General features: G+C 41.8%; 1 protein-coding gene across 1 annotated transcript in view; it reads right to left on the bottom strand.

Moving 5' to 3' along the window:
• The window catches only part of DNAH9 (dynein axonemal heavy chain 9), a gene marked incomplete at its 5' end in the record, with an annotated part of 303,352 nt that overhangs the window by 191,063 nt on the left and 97,464 nt on the right, over positions 1-14,825 (bottom strand). Inside the window, 2 exons of the mRNA XM_081219032.1 lie at positions 12,892-13,052; positions 13,406-13,645. Of these exons, the coding sequence (XP_081075158.1) occupies positions 12,892-13,052; positions 13,406-13,645 (401 nt within the window). The remainder of the gene's footprint in view (positions 1-12,891; positions 13,053-13,405; positions 13,646-14,825) is intronic.

Genomic DNA, 14,825 nt, shown 5'->3' with positions numbered 1-14,825 from the left:
GTGAAAACACCGTGAGAAGGCACAGGCTGTGAGCCAGAAAACAGGCCCTTACGAGAGCACGACTACACGGGCACCTTGATCTTGGACTTCCCAGCGTCCAGAACTGTTGAGGTCAAGTCCCGCGAAAACTGAGCTCCTCTGCCAAGTTAATGATTAACCTCTTTACCCAAAACATTATTCCTTTTCTCGTCCAACACCTGTTCCCCTCAAGATTGAGGGGTATCACAGGGGGTATTGAAACTGCATACAAGCCCCTGTGTCCCTGTCCTTTAAGATAACAGCCTTTTGCTTTAGTCTCCCAGGCCGCCCCTGAGTCTCCAAAGGCTGGCTCAAGAGTTAATGACTAGGAAATGCGAAGATGGAGAAACAAAGAATAGCAGTTGGACCGGGAAACGGGTACAGTTTAGACTCTAGATGAGCCCCACAGCAGGTCCCGAACACCCAGGCCCCTGAAAGCTACAGATACAGGCCCGACACCCCCCCACCAAGCTGTTCTTACTGGAAGCAGACCCACCAGGTGAAAATTGCCAACCGCCAGCACTTAGAGCCCAGACCGGCTGAAACCAGATGATTGGTGATACTCGAAACTTCACGTTGATGCCAACAAATTCGTGAATAGGACAAGCTAACCAGGCTCCCTGCAGCCCCTACCTCACTCTCACGCTGCCTTTAAAACCTTTGTCTCCTAACCGGCAACTTGGAGATGGTCTTAGGACACTAGTCCACCATCTTCCCACGTTGCTGGGCTCCTGAATAAAGCAACTTTTCCTTTTCCACCAACACTTGTCTCTCGAATTGGCCTGTCGAGCAGCGAGCAGCTGAACCTGGGTTCCGTACCGGCCTTGTCCAGTTACACTGTGAGACATAAATTTCTGTTGTTTAGAAGCCACCTAGTGTTTGGTATTTTGTTACAGCTGACTGAACAGACTAAGATGCCAGACACAGTAGGACTGTGCTTGTCCCTCTCTCCTCCTCCATCCAGCTCCCGACCCTTCCTAGAGTCTACGTGGATCAGGTTCTGCTTGGCTGATGGTTCCTAGCCCCCTGGGGCTCATTTTTGCCGTGACTTCACCCGCAAGTATTCCCTGAGCCCTCAACAATGGGGTGAGCGGGCAGAGGGGCTCAGCTGAGCTCCCACTCCACTGCGACTCCCAACTATGTATGTCATACACCTCTTCCACATATATCCTCGTAAGAAGATGACAAAATGTGCCTTTGGGTAATAAGCCCATGAAAAGATACTCAAAATCATTGATCATTAGGGAATTGCAAATTAAACCCACAATGAGATACCATGACACATCCACTAGGAGGGGGCTACAATCAAAAAGACAGACAATAACAAGTGCTGGTGAGGATGTGAGAAAACTGGAAACCTCATACATTGCTGGTGGGAATGTTAAATGGTACAGCTACTTAGGAAGACAGTTTGACAGTTTCTTAAAAAGTAAAGTTTACCATATGATTCATCAATTCCCCTTCTAGGAATTACCCAAGGATAATATGAACGTATGTTCACACAGAGACTTATGCAGGAATGTTCAAAGAAGCAATATACATAACACTAAGAAACTAGAAACAACCCAAATGTCCATCAACTGTGAATGGATAAACAAAATGTGATATATCCATGCAACGGAATACTATTTAGCAATATAATGGAATGAAGTACTGATACCTGTTACAACATGGATGAACCCGAAAAACATTATGCTAAGTGAAGGAAGTCAGATACAAAAGATCCCATATTATTTCATTTATGAAATGTCTGGAAAACACAGAGATAGACAGCAGATCAGTGGCTGCCTAGGAAGGGAGGTGAGGGTGAGGTTGGACTGCAAACAGGGTGACGGCAATGTTCTAAAACTAGATTGTGGTAATGGCTGCACAAGTCTAAGAATTTACTAAAAATCATTGATTTGTACATTTGTAATGGGTGAACTTTAAGACATGTAAAGTATATCTCAATAAAGCTTTTAAAACCGTGCCACTGACCTAACTTTTTAATACTTAGAAAATCAGTACAGAGGCTTTCAACCTGCAGGCTAGATGGGGAGGGGACATCTGAGGGGGCCTCTGAAATGAACTCTCTTTCGTTCTGAATCTGATGCTAGGGTTGACCAGAAATTCTGAGTTAACACCTTTCTTGCCAGATGGTGACTGCATCCTCACTGCAACCAAAAGTGTTTTGAAAAGACTTGGAGTTCCTGAACCCTCCTTTAATTAAGTGTGAAATTCCCATAGCTACCTCAGCCTTTGAAGATGAAACCCAGGAAGGTAGTTTCTCCAGGTGGAGAGGAGAGTCTGCAGAATTATTATTTTACCGGGAGTTTTCCTGTGTAATGGGGGGCTGTGGCTGCATTTAACTCCTGGTGAGCTGGGCTCATGCAGCTGCCTCACTTTTCCCTGTGGACTAAGCTCACATCAGAGTTGTTGATCTGTTAGGTGGGCCACGAAGTGAGGTGAGTCAGGGTTAAGGTGAAAAGCTAGATCCCATCTCACCCTGCTCGGTCACTGTTACCATTTGGCAATGCTTCTCTCCAACACTGGTAGCTAGATCTTCAGAGTTCCATGTGCAGCCTTAACTGTACCTGCTCTCCTAGGCTGAGTTCTGGCTCCAGACTGGCCCCAAGACCTTCTATCTCTGCCAGCCTCAGGTTCCTTCCAGAACCTGGAGAGCCTGCTGCAGCCCTGTAACCCCCCAGGAGGAAAGGCAGCTGCCTGGATGGGTGGAATCCTGGCCCCCAGCCAACTCTCCTCCCCACTCTCTCTCCCACCCCCTTTCTGTCCCATGGCTGCCTTCTCTGCCAGCTAGAGGGCAATCCAGACCTCTTCTCTCTGCAGCAGCAGGGCTCTCAAGGAATCTGAGAGCCTAGAAGCACAAGGTTTCACAAAAATAGAATTCTCATAGAAAACTCAAGAATCTTCCAAAAGAAATCCTTAGAACTGGGTGTCAATCTCTTTTTGAGCATCTACTGAGCTTCCGATTATCGCCAGAAGAAGCACGTGGGGGGAAATGTCAAAATACGTATACATTTGCCCATAATAATAGAACTCTAGAGCTGGAAGGAATTTCTGAGATCAACTAATCTAATCCCCTTAAATTACAGATGGATTGACTAATGTTCAGGGAGGGAAAGTGGGCTGGCTGTCTAAGGAGTTCTAACAACCAAGGCAGGGACAGTGGGGCTTTAGCGTGGGCCATGAGGAAAACACAAAGAAAAGAAAGAAAGAGTATTCCCCTCTTCTGTGTGGGGGGCCACTGAGCCAGCAGGATGTCCTAGTTCTTTGGGACACACGCTCCTCCTGTAAGATTCTGTCTGTGGTCTTGTTAGATTGTTAGATCCATCTCTTTAAACATCTAAGCCGGCTGCTTCAATCTGCTCCTGTTTCCTAGTGAGGGGGGCAGATCATGCTATTGTGGTTTAAGGCAAGGACTCAGGAGTCAGACACACTGAGTTCAAATCTTGTCTCTACTGCAAAGTGTTTGTGAAACTCGGCCAGGTTATTAAACTTTGGTGCCTTAAAAACATGTGTCACTGGGGTCCATCACACAGTATTTTCTTTGTACAAAGGAATTTAGATAAATCTGCTGCCTCAAAAACAACTGCAATTGTGAAAAAGGCAAGGAATCCTTTAAGAAGAGCTGTTGCCTTAACCAACTAACCACAACATGAACATGGATCAATTTAGTCTGACTGCTTATTGGGAAGACAGACCTTTAGCGCTGGAAGAGACCTCAGAGGCTTGGCTCTTTAACCATGCCAGGCTGTCTCCCATTAAATCCTTCAAATACAATCACATAGCCTTTTCTTCCAGTAAGACATGGCTTATTATTTTAGAAGCCAGCTCCTTCCACCGTGGGTCAGTTCTAATTGTTTGAAAAGCCTTCCTAATATTGAGCTGAAGCTGGTTTTGCCTTCTTCGGACAAATGATGTCTACAGGCTTTGTTCTTATCTGACCCACCAGGCTCTTATGAGGACAAGATGAGACAAGAGATATGAAAGTGCCTTGGAAAGTAGAAAGCTGATCCACTTTCAAGGTATTATTTCTGAAGATAATAAATATATGAAATGTAGCTTTCCTTTTTTTAGACAAACAAATGGCAGATTAAAGAAAATATCAAAGGTGTCGTATTTTGATTTCAGCTATGTATAGACTGGCTATCCCAGATGTGTGGTCTGGCTAATCTTAGAGTTGGTGAAATCACTTGATTTGTATTCATTTCCTATTGCTACCACACAATAAGGGCTTAAAAAAACACCCATTTATTATCTCACTTCTGTATGTCAGAAGTCCAGGTGGCTCCTCTACTGAGGGTCTCACAGGGCCAAAATCAAGGTACCAGTTGGCTGGACCCTTATCTGGACACTCTGGGGAAGAACCTGCTTCGAAGCTCATTTGAATTCTTGGCCGAATTAAATTCTACCAGTTGTAGTACTGAGGTCCTAGGCGCATGCTGAGGCTGGGGGATCTCTCAGCTCCTAGAGGCCATCCTTGCACAGGGCTCCCTCCAACCTCAAAATCAGCAATGGCATGAAAAATTCTTCTCATGCTCCAAGCCTCTCTGACCTTCCCTCTGCCCTCAGCCAGGAGAAGGCTCTACTTTTAAGGTCTCATATAGTTATATTGGTTCACCTGAATAATTTCCTTTTTGCCATAAAGCAAAATATAATCACGAGAATGATATCATCCTATTTATAGTTTTCACTCACGCTCAAAGAAGAGGAGATGATACAAGGGAAAATGTCGCTGGGGATCATTCCTAGAATTCCACCTACCACATGGTTCAATAGTCATAACTGAGGAATGAACGTGGATGCAACAATATCTATCTGGAGGGAGGCCTCTAGTGGCATTACCAGGACACAGACTCCTGATGTTCAATATATTCATAGATAACTTGAATTAAGAAATAATTGGGGGCTTCTCTGGTGGCGCAGTGGTTGAGAGTCCGCCTGCCGATGCAGGGGACTCAGGTTCGTGCCCCAGTCTGGGGGGATCCCACCCGTGAGCCATGGCTGCTGAGCCTGCGTGTCCGGAGCCTGTGCTCCGCAACGGGAGAGGCCACAGCGGTGAGAGGCCCGCGTACCGCAAAAAAAAAAAAAAAAAAAGAAAGAAAGAAAGAATTGATTAGATAGAAGGTAGACCAAACTTCTAAATAATTTTAGCAATTGAAAATGATGTGGTAGACCCAACAATGTGAAATTTAAGAAGAACAAATGCAAATTAATCTTCCAAGCACTTGCATGTACATGGAATGGGGGCAATGTGGTTAGATGTCAGGTCACAGTAAAAAGACCCAGGGATTGTGATAGGTTCCCAACTCAACATAAGAAACAGCACTAATAGAAGAATGTCCTTAGCAACAACCTAAAACAAATCTGTCCATCTTATAATACTTTAATATTTAAAATTTGAAAATTGTTTGTCCTCAGCATAAATACCTCCAATTCTAAGATCTATTCCGTATGCCATGTAGTTATGAGGTCCTTCATCACCTAGTGCTCATCTTCATTTGCCTACACTAGTTGGTAAATGTCTTTCTCAAAACGTGACAGGAAGAACTGAGAGCAATGAGTGACATATGATCTACCAAAAATAACACACACTTAGTAACTAAACTTGAATAGTTTAATTATGCTTCATATTATGTGTATGGTTCAAATATAACTAGAAATTCTAGAAGTGACTTAGAAAAAGGAGAATCAAGAGCATAATTCTTAGAATTTTTAATATGGGGCAGTAGATGGGAAGAATAGGAGATAAATTTACAAAAAAACAATTTTCTCTTATATGTAAATGAAAAGAAAGTTAAAGATATAATGAAATTAAGCAAAGATTTCTTAGTTACAACAGCAAAAGCACAGTCCATAAAAGAAAAATCTGACAAACTGGACCTCATCAACATTAAAAACTTTTGCACTTCAAAAGATGCCGTGAAGGAAATGAAAAGATAAACAACAGGCTGGGATAAAATATTTGCAAAATATATGCAATATGTCTGGAATATACAAAGAAGTCTTAGAACTCAAAAAAGAGTACAAACAGATCAATCAAAAAATAGATAAACTATATGAAGAGAATGATGCCAAAGAAGATATATAAATGGCCAACAAGCACATGAAAATATGCTCAATAACATTATTACAGAAATGCAAATTAAAACTCAAATGAGATGCTACTTCACATCCACTAGAATGGCTACAATAAATAAAACAGATAATAATAAATGTCAAGGATGTGGAGAAATGGGAAGCCTCATACATTGCTGGTGGGGATATAAGACGATCCAGCCACTTTGGAAAATAATTTGGCAGTTTATCAAAAAGTTAAACATAAAACTGCTGTACTATCCAGCAATTCCTCCCTAGGTATACACCCAAGAGAAATGAAAACATACATCCACACAAAGACTTGCAAGCAAATGTTCACAGCAGCATTGTTTATAATAGCCCCAAACTGAAAATTACCTAAGATGACTAGATAGACAAAATGTGTCATATCTGTAAAATGGAATATTATTCAGAAATAATAAGTAACAAACTACTGACACATATTCTATCATGGATGAATTCCAAAACATTATGCAAAATGAAACAAGTCAGACACAAGAGACCACATGTTGTATTGTTCCATTTATAAGAAATGTCCGGAATAGGCAAGTTTATAGAGACAGAAAGTAGGTTAGTGGTTGACCAGGGCTGGGGGTGGGAGTGAGGATCAACTACAAATGGGCATGAGGGATCTTACTGAGGGGCATAAAAATGTTGCAAAATTGATTTATGGTGATGGTTACACTACTTGATAAAGTTACTAACAATCATTGAATTGTACACTTGGAATGGGCGAAATTTTTGACATAAAATAAAGCTCAATAAAGTTGTTTTAAAATATATATACATAGGGACTTCCCTGGCAGTCCAGTGGTTAAGATTCCGTGCTTCCACTGCAGGGGGCACAGATTCAATCACTGGTCAGGGAACTAAGATCCCACATGCTGTGTGGCATGGCCGAAAAAACCCCCACAAAAAAACAAAACAAAACAAAAATATATATATATAAAATGAAGAAACAATCTTATATAGGAACAAAAAAATTAAAAACTACATAGAGATAACAATAAGAAACACTCAAAACCTGTATGAAGATACTTATAAACTTTTCTGAGAAACACAATTGAAGGTATGAACAAAGAAAAACAAATCACATATTATAAAGATGGCCTGGCAATTCTTTCAAAATTAATTTAAAGGTTTTAAGACTCACCAATCAAAACCCTAATAATTTATATTTTAGAACTTGACAAAATGATGAAAGCTCATTTGAAAGAAGGAACAGAAGAACTTAAAAAAAAAGGGAAGGAAAATGAAAATGGATGATACAGACCTTTACTATAAAAATATTACCACTCACAATAAAGCTACAATCCTTAAAGAGTATTGCATATAGATGGATTAATATACTGATGAAACAGAATAAGAATAGATACTTTGAAGCAGTTTGATAGACTCAAAACTGAATATGGTTGAGCAAACATCACAAACCAGTGAGGGAAAGGACCCATAACTCATGTTCTGGGCCTACTGACTACTTAGAAACAACAACAACAAAACATTTAATTATATGCTCCCTAACATAGTTTCTATGGGTTTTCCTTTCCCAGGACTCCACACTTTGGAAAGCCATCTCTCCTCTACACAGAGTATTCCCATGGGGCTGTCAATCGAAGTACTTCCCACCTTCCCAGAAGCCGCCTGCCAATGCAGGGGACACGGGTTTGAGCCCTGGTCTGGGAAGATCCAACATGCCATGGAGCAACTAAGCCGGTGCGCCACAACTACTGAGCCTGCTCTCTAGAGCCCATGAGCCGCAACTACTGAGCCCGTGAGCCACAACTACTGAAGCCCGCGTACCTAGAGCCCGTGTTCCGCAACAAGAGAAGCCACTGCAATGAGAAGCCAGTGCACCACAAGGAAGAGTAGCTCCCACTCGCCACAACTAGAGAAAGCCCTCACACAGCAACGAAGACCCAACGCAGCCAAAAATAAATAAGTAAAATTAATTTATTAAAAAAAAAAACTGTCCCACAAGGGGTGGGTGCAAGGCTCGGCCTGAGCAAAATACTCCATCTCATTGTTCGCAGTAACTGGCTCAGAGACAGGCACATGATCCAAACAGGACCAATCAGGGTCCCTTTAAGGAATCTGACATATGGTGCTGGGAAAGAGAGGGTCTCTCTTCTTCCTGGATCAGGCGTGGGCCATCTTTCCAGCCAAAGAAAAACAATGCAAGAAAGGAATCAGCTCTCAGAAGAGAGCAAAGCCATGATAAGAGAGAGACAGTAAAGCCCTGATAGCTCCCTGTTCAGGCCTGAAAGCTGGTTACACTGCAGCAAGCTGGACTCCTTCCCTAGAAGTCTGAGTTAACAAGTCCTCTTTCTGTTTAAGTTAGTTTGAGTTAGTTCAAGTTAAGTTAGGCTTCTATCACTTGTAACCAAAAATGTGGGGGTTTTTTTTGTTTTTTTTTACAAAAATGTTTTGATGAAAACATTCACTTTACTCAGTAGTCAAAAAGTTTACCAAAGAATTAAAAAAGTTTAAAGGAAAAAGTAAAATAACATAAACTATAATAAAATACAGGTGAATATTAAACTGATCTTAAAATGGGCAGGAACTTGCTAAGTGTAAAAGTAATAAAATGGGCAATGATAATAACAACAAATTCACAGGAGAAGGAAATCTAACAGCCAATAAACACATAAAATGCTCAAGCCTGTGAGTAATTAAGAACATCAAGATCCAAATGAGATACCATTTTGACTTATAAAGTTAATAATATTTTAAACAATAATACTTAATGCTGGTAAGGATATTGTGAGATGACCACTTCATAAACTGCTAGTGACAGTGGGAACAATACCTTTTTTAAGAATAACTTGAAAGTATGTATCATCTAGTTATCCTGCTTCTTGGAATCCCTCCTGGGGAAATAATGAGAAATATAGTAAAAATTTATATATAAGTGAGTTCACAGCAGCTTTATTTTTAGCAGTAAGAGCTTAGATACAACTTAAATGGCCCATAATGTGGTTATGTTACATAAACTATGGGATACTTGTAAACAGAAGATAATCCAGCTGTAAGAGGGGTTTAGAAGAATATTTAGAGAGTATACACATGATACATTGTTACATGAAAAAGTCTATGATATTTTATATACAGCATATGGTTGCAATTTCATTTTTTCAAAATCTACATGAGAAGGAAACAGGCTGAATATTAACAATGGTTATTCCTGGTAACTTTTATTTTCTTTGTTTACAGATTACTAAGTTTTTTAATAAAAATATCAGATAAAAACTTAAAAAGAATTGCTGGATCATATGGTAGTCCTATTTTTAATTCTCTTAGGAACCTCCATACTGTTTTCCATAGTGGCTACACCAATTTACATTCCCACCAACAGTGAACTAGGGTTTCCGTTTCTCCACATCCTCACCAACATTTATTATTTGTTGTCTTTTTATGATAGTTATTCCAACAGGTGTGAAGTGATATCTCATTGTGGTTTTGATTTGCATTTCCCTAATGATTAGTGATGTTGAGCATCTTTTCATGTGCCTGTTGGCCATGTGTATGTCTTCTTTGGAAAAATGTCTGTTCAGGTCTCCTGCACATTTTAAAATCAGATTGTTTTTTTGATGGAGTTGTATGAGCTCTTTTATATATTTTGGATATTAACCCCTTCTCAGACATATCATTTGCAAATATCTTCTCCCATTCGGCAGGTTGTCTTTTTGTTTTGTTGATGGTTTCCTTCAACTGTGCAAAAGATTTTAAAAGAATGAAATTTTGCCATTTGCAACAATATGGATGGTCTTGGAGGGTATTATGCTTAGTGAAGTTAAGTCAAACTGAGAAAGACAAATACTGTATGTTTTCACTTATATGTGGAAGCCAGAAAATAAAATGAATGAATGTAACGAAACAGACTCACAGATACAGAGAACAAACTAGTGGTTACCATTGGGGAGAGGACTGGAGAGAGGGATAAGATAGGGGAAGGGGATTAAGAAGTACGAACTATTATGCATAAAATAAATAAGATACAAGGATGTAATGTACAGCACAGGAAATACAACCAATATTTTATAATAACTTTAAATGGAGTATAATCTATAAAAACATTGAATCACTATCCTGTATACCCGAAACTAATATAGCACTGTAGGTCAACTATATTTCAATTTAAAAAAACTTAAAAAGAAAGTGTAAGACTTTGCTAGTTGTGTCCTACCCAGCAAATCACCCTCAAAGACTCTTGCATCAATTATATCTCACTCACTTGCAGTAGTGCCTGAGAAATTAAGAGGTACTCAAAATTGATAAGCTGTTGATTAAAACAGTACTTCCAGTATGGGGCTGAAAGGGGTGTTTGTGTGCGAACATGAGGGAAGGGGGGTAAAGGGGGAGGAGACCATCCACAGGTTAAGAAACAACTTAGGAGAATGGCTTTTGTTCAGCCTGAAAAAAGTATCTCCATTTAGTCCTTCAACTTAGCAGTTGTGCCAAAGTCCTGTGACAATGGCTGAGCCATTGTACCTACTTATACATTCAGGTCCCATCCAGGCAGTGGGAAATTCCAAAGAAACAGGCATAATCAGTCGGATGTACTGTAATGCGGTTGTGCTTTTAATGAATGTGCAGAGGTTGGTACGGATAAATTGTCCATTTGATTAATTCCTCTGGCAGGAGAGAATTAAACGTACTTAAGCTACACACTAGCAAAAGCCGAATGCTCTTTAAAATGTGATTTTCTGTGTTGAGGCCAATTTCTTTCTGGGCAAAACACTTCTTGAGATAATAATGGAAGTCAATGAGAAAATGGAATTCACCATATAAATATTCACTATATACTACTTTGTCAGAAAAGTATCTCATGTGCAAAACAAGGTCAAGGTCTGCATAGTATTCACCATTCTTTGCAGCAAATCGTTCTTGCAAGTTCCTATTTGCATCCTTTCATATGAGAGGTGATAAATGCCCATTTTAGAAATAATTCACTGACAAAACTTTACCCTTTCCCTCTATGAGGTATTAGGCATTAGAGTACTAGAGACCTCTAAACCCAAAAGAGGTAATTATCTTCTTCAACTCCTGGGCAGGTATGAAGACCCAGGGAAAAGACAGTGCTGTATTTTTTATCACTTGGAATGATAATGTCTGGTGTGCCTGTGGGTGGGAAGGAAATATTTTGAATGGTATGGGAAGCTGGGCACACTACTCCGAATCTCAGAGGTCATTTCCCTGCCTCTACACAAGGAGTATTTCGTGAATGCCTATTATTTGCTGGACACGGTGCTGGGTCCTGGGGCAGAGCAGTGAGCAAATCAAAGTCAATGTTTTCGTGGAACACACAGTCACAGTGAGAGACAGACGTTAACCAGGTTGCTCAAATATATAATGGCTCCATTATTCTGTTCCGAGCGATATAAATTCCCAAACTATTAGCTCCAAGACCAAGGCAGGCAGAAAAACTCACTGCCAAAGAGAACACTCTTCCCAAAGCCCTTCCTGTTTAGGACAGGTGTGCTGCTGAGAATCATCATAAAGACAAAGAGCACATGAGAGGGTCCCCTGTGAATGAAGCTTGAGGTGGGAAAACTTTTCCCTGAACCCACAGTGAATGAGCCCCTCCAACTGATCATGACCCAGGAAAGCCCGGGTAAAAGCCCGAGATGCCCAAAGCCCCAGAGGTGCTGCAGCCTTTACTGTTCCAGCTGCAGAGGGACCTGCATCCCTCTGAACCTACGCTGTCTGCCTTTCATCCTCAGCTGGGGCAGCGAGCGGGGTGGTGCCCAGCTAGAGCACGGGACAGCGTAGCGGCTGCTGCTGCTTCTTTGGGAGTCAAGGCCCAGGCGGAGTCCTGTGTGCATCCCTCCTCTGAACCGACCTCCCCTTCCTGATTCTGTCATTCTTACAATAATCAACTACCCTTCATTCATCGATGGATAATAATTCAACATCTACTAGGTACTGGTGATAATAGCAACAAACAAGACAGACAAAGGTCCCTGAGAGCAAAAAAGTTTACATTCCAAAGGGGACTGCCGCCAATAAGCAAGAAGGCAAGTTCATTTCCGAATGTGGGAAACGTTAGGAAGAGGATAAACGGAGGATCCACAGGGTTACTGCTGTGTGTGTGGTGTATGTTTGTAAATGTTTTTCTACATATGTCATATTTCCCTCAGTAGAAGTGGAGTTTAACTTTTAGTCACCTTTGTATTCCCAGTGACTAGTTCAGGGTCTGGCATGGATTCATTTGTAATGAATATGAATGACAGAGAGTATGGTAAAAGAAACTGTAAGTTCCTGAATGGTAGGGACCTTGCTCTCATCTTTGTATTCCCAAAGTGAGAGGTGCTAAATAAATGTGCCAGTTGATTGATAAGAAAATAGTCATAGGAATTATTTACTGAGCACTTATTACATCCTGAACTCCTTAACAAGCATTCCTGGTTTTTATCCTTACAAAATTCACTTGAAGTGGGAGTTACTACTTCCATTTCATGGATGAATAAACCAAGAATCATGTCAAGGTTTTCATGGTCAAACAGCTGGTATGTGTCACAGCTGGAATGAGAATCCAAGTGTGTAGGACTGCCTAGTCATTCCTCAAAAAGTCATGGCTCATCGATTTGCTCTGAGATTTACTCTGATACGGGCTCTGCCATACACCCTTTCAGTTTTATTTTACCTCTGTTGGGTTACGTCTGGCCCTCCCCCTGCAGCTCTGTAGACAAATAGCAAGTGACACTGGGTGGTCATTGGATGGTGTGAGCCAAACAGCAGGAGGGTTCTCTGTCAGTGGCTGACTCCAGTGCTCACCTGTCTGTCAAAGGCGTGATCACCAGGCGAGGTGTATTTCCCAGGTACTCATAGGAGTATAGAAACTGGGCATCACAGATGTTGGCAAAGCAGTGTTTGGCCTCGTCATCCCAGCGATGCCGCAGCTGGGACAGCCAGAGGAAAGCCTGGGCATTGTCCACCTAGAGAGAGCATGGCAGAGGAGGTGGGTGAATCACAGGGTGCAATAGGTAGCAGGCAGCCTCGTGGCCACAGGATTCACAGGGCTCTGGATGACCTGGGTGTTGGGTGTTGCATACCGGTCAGGAGAGCAGTATGCTGCCCACCACAGCACAGGAAGCCTGAGCCGCTCAGATGACGCTGTTTTGCTGGGGTTTTAAAGGTACGAGCAGCCACCGTGATCCTCTCCCAGTTCCCTGGCTGGTGCAGAGTTTGGAGCCCCTGTGTTTTAGCCATATGTGAGCTTCTCCCTAACCTCAATATCCACGGTGTAGGTGCCCAGAAAGAGGGACACTCCTGTGAGTCTGGAACTCACCTTCTGAGCAATCATCTTGGCCACCACATCCCGGGCATGGACATCGATGGTGCATATGGTCATGATCTTCTGCCGGTCCCCCATGGACAGCCGGCCGATCAGCATGGTAATGAGAGTTTTGAGCTGGGCCACTTGTTTCTTGTAATAGTCCTTCATGGCATTCTCGTAGCCTTCCTCCAGCCTGGCAAACACCATGCCCACCTCTGTGGTCCACCAGATCTGAGTGCAGATCAGGGCCACCTGTGGCACCAAGAGTCACTTAGTAAAGCCGTTACCAGGACTGTCTCCCAAACCAGCCCAGTCCCCACACAGCACGGGCTGAGAATGTCATTGTGTGGGGGATGCACACCCCTTCCCTCCCTCTTCCACCAGCACTGTCTCATTGAGCATATGCCTCTAAGGCCTTGGAGGTGTGAAGTGGGCACAACACAAGTGGGCAAAGTGCTTTCTGCTCCTGAAAAACATGTCATTTGGTTGAGAACAACCAAAGGCTCATGCTGGTCAATGTCAGTGGCTTTTAGAAATTGGTACACTGATCTTTCTGCTTTTGCTTCTCAGGTCACAGCATCTTTCCTCTGCTTGGGAGGATAACAAAGTGTTGATTGAACATCTCAACGATACTCAGTCTTTGCTCTGTTCTTCCGGAACCTCTCACAGTTGGAGTATTCTAGTTTAGTGAGCCATTGCTGATCATGTGTGGCATATTTCTTCTTGCCTGTAATACTTTCACTACAGTTTTTTGTATCTCTTTAAAACTATAACTTTGAAAGGCCTAACTCTTGAAGGTCAGGGCGAATTCCACTGAAATTCAACATGGTCAATATGATTTGTAGTCTTCAGAGATTCAAAATAAATAAATGAAAAAAAGCGATTTAAATGTACATTTCTTTGCTGAGAAACTTAATAAGGAAAACGCATAATTTTGATTATCCATGGTGGAGATGTGGTACCACTTGGTTCGGGAGACACTGCTCTAGATGATGTCTGTCACAATAGCAGGAGGCAACACATTTTCCTGCCACAAAATGATGATTCAGGTAAACAAGGAATCCTGATGGGAATTATTCCCTTTGTGAAGTAGAGAATCCTGTTGTAGTAACAAGTACCATTCCTTAATTTATTAGTTTTTGCCTTTGAATTTAGACATATTGGTTTTTGTTAAAGAAGTTCCTCCTGCAGTGTGATCTTGTTGGGATGGTTTGAACGTGATGTGCCAATTATACTGTTAAAACAATCTTTTCCTTCTGCAGCACTGGCTTATTTCTCTTCTCTGTCTACACTCGCTGTCAACATTTTCCCACCTTTTTCTCACTTCTCAACCTCCTGCAGTGTGGTCTCTTCTCTACCACTCCACTGAAATGGCCTCACCAAGTCCATGGACGTACATTAGCCTCTTTATTTTGCTTGATCTCTTAGATGT

Source organism: Mesoplodon bidens, assembly GCF_964165515.1.
Source record: "Mesoplodon bidens genome assembly, chromosome: 19".
Lineage (NCBI taxonomy): Eukaryota > Metazoa > Chordata > Mammalia > Artiodactyla > Ziphiidae > Mesoplodon > Mesoplodon bidens.
The sequence above is the reverse complement of the archived record's forward strand: the minus strand, read 5'-3'. Positions and strand labels throughout refer to the sequence as shown.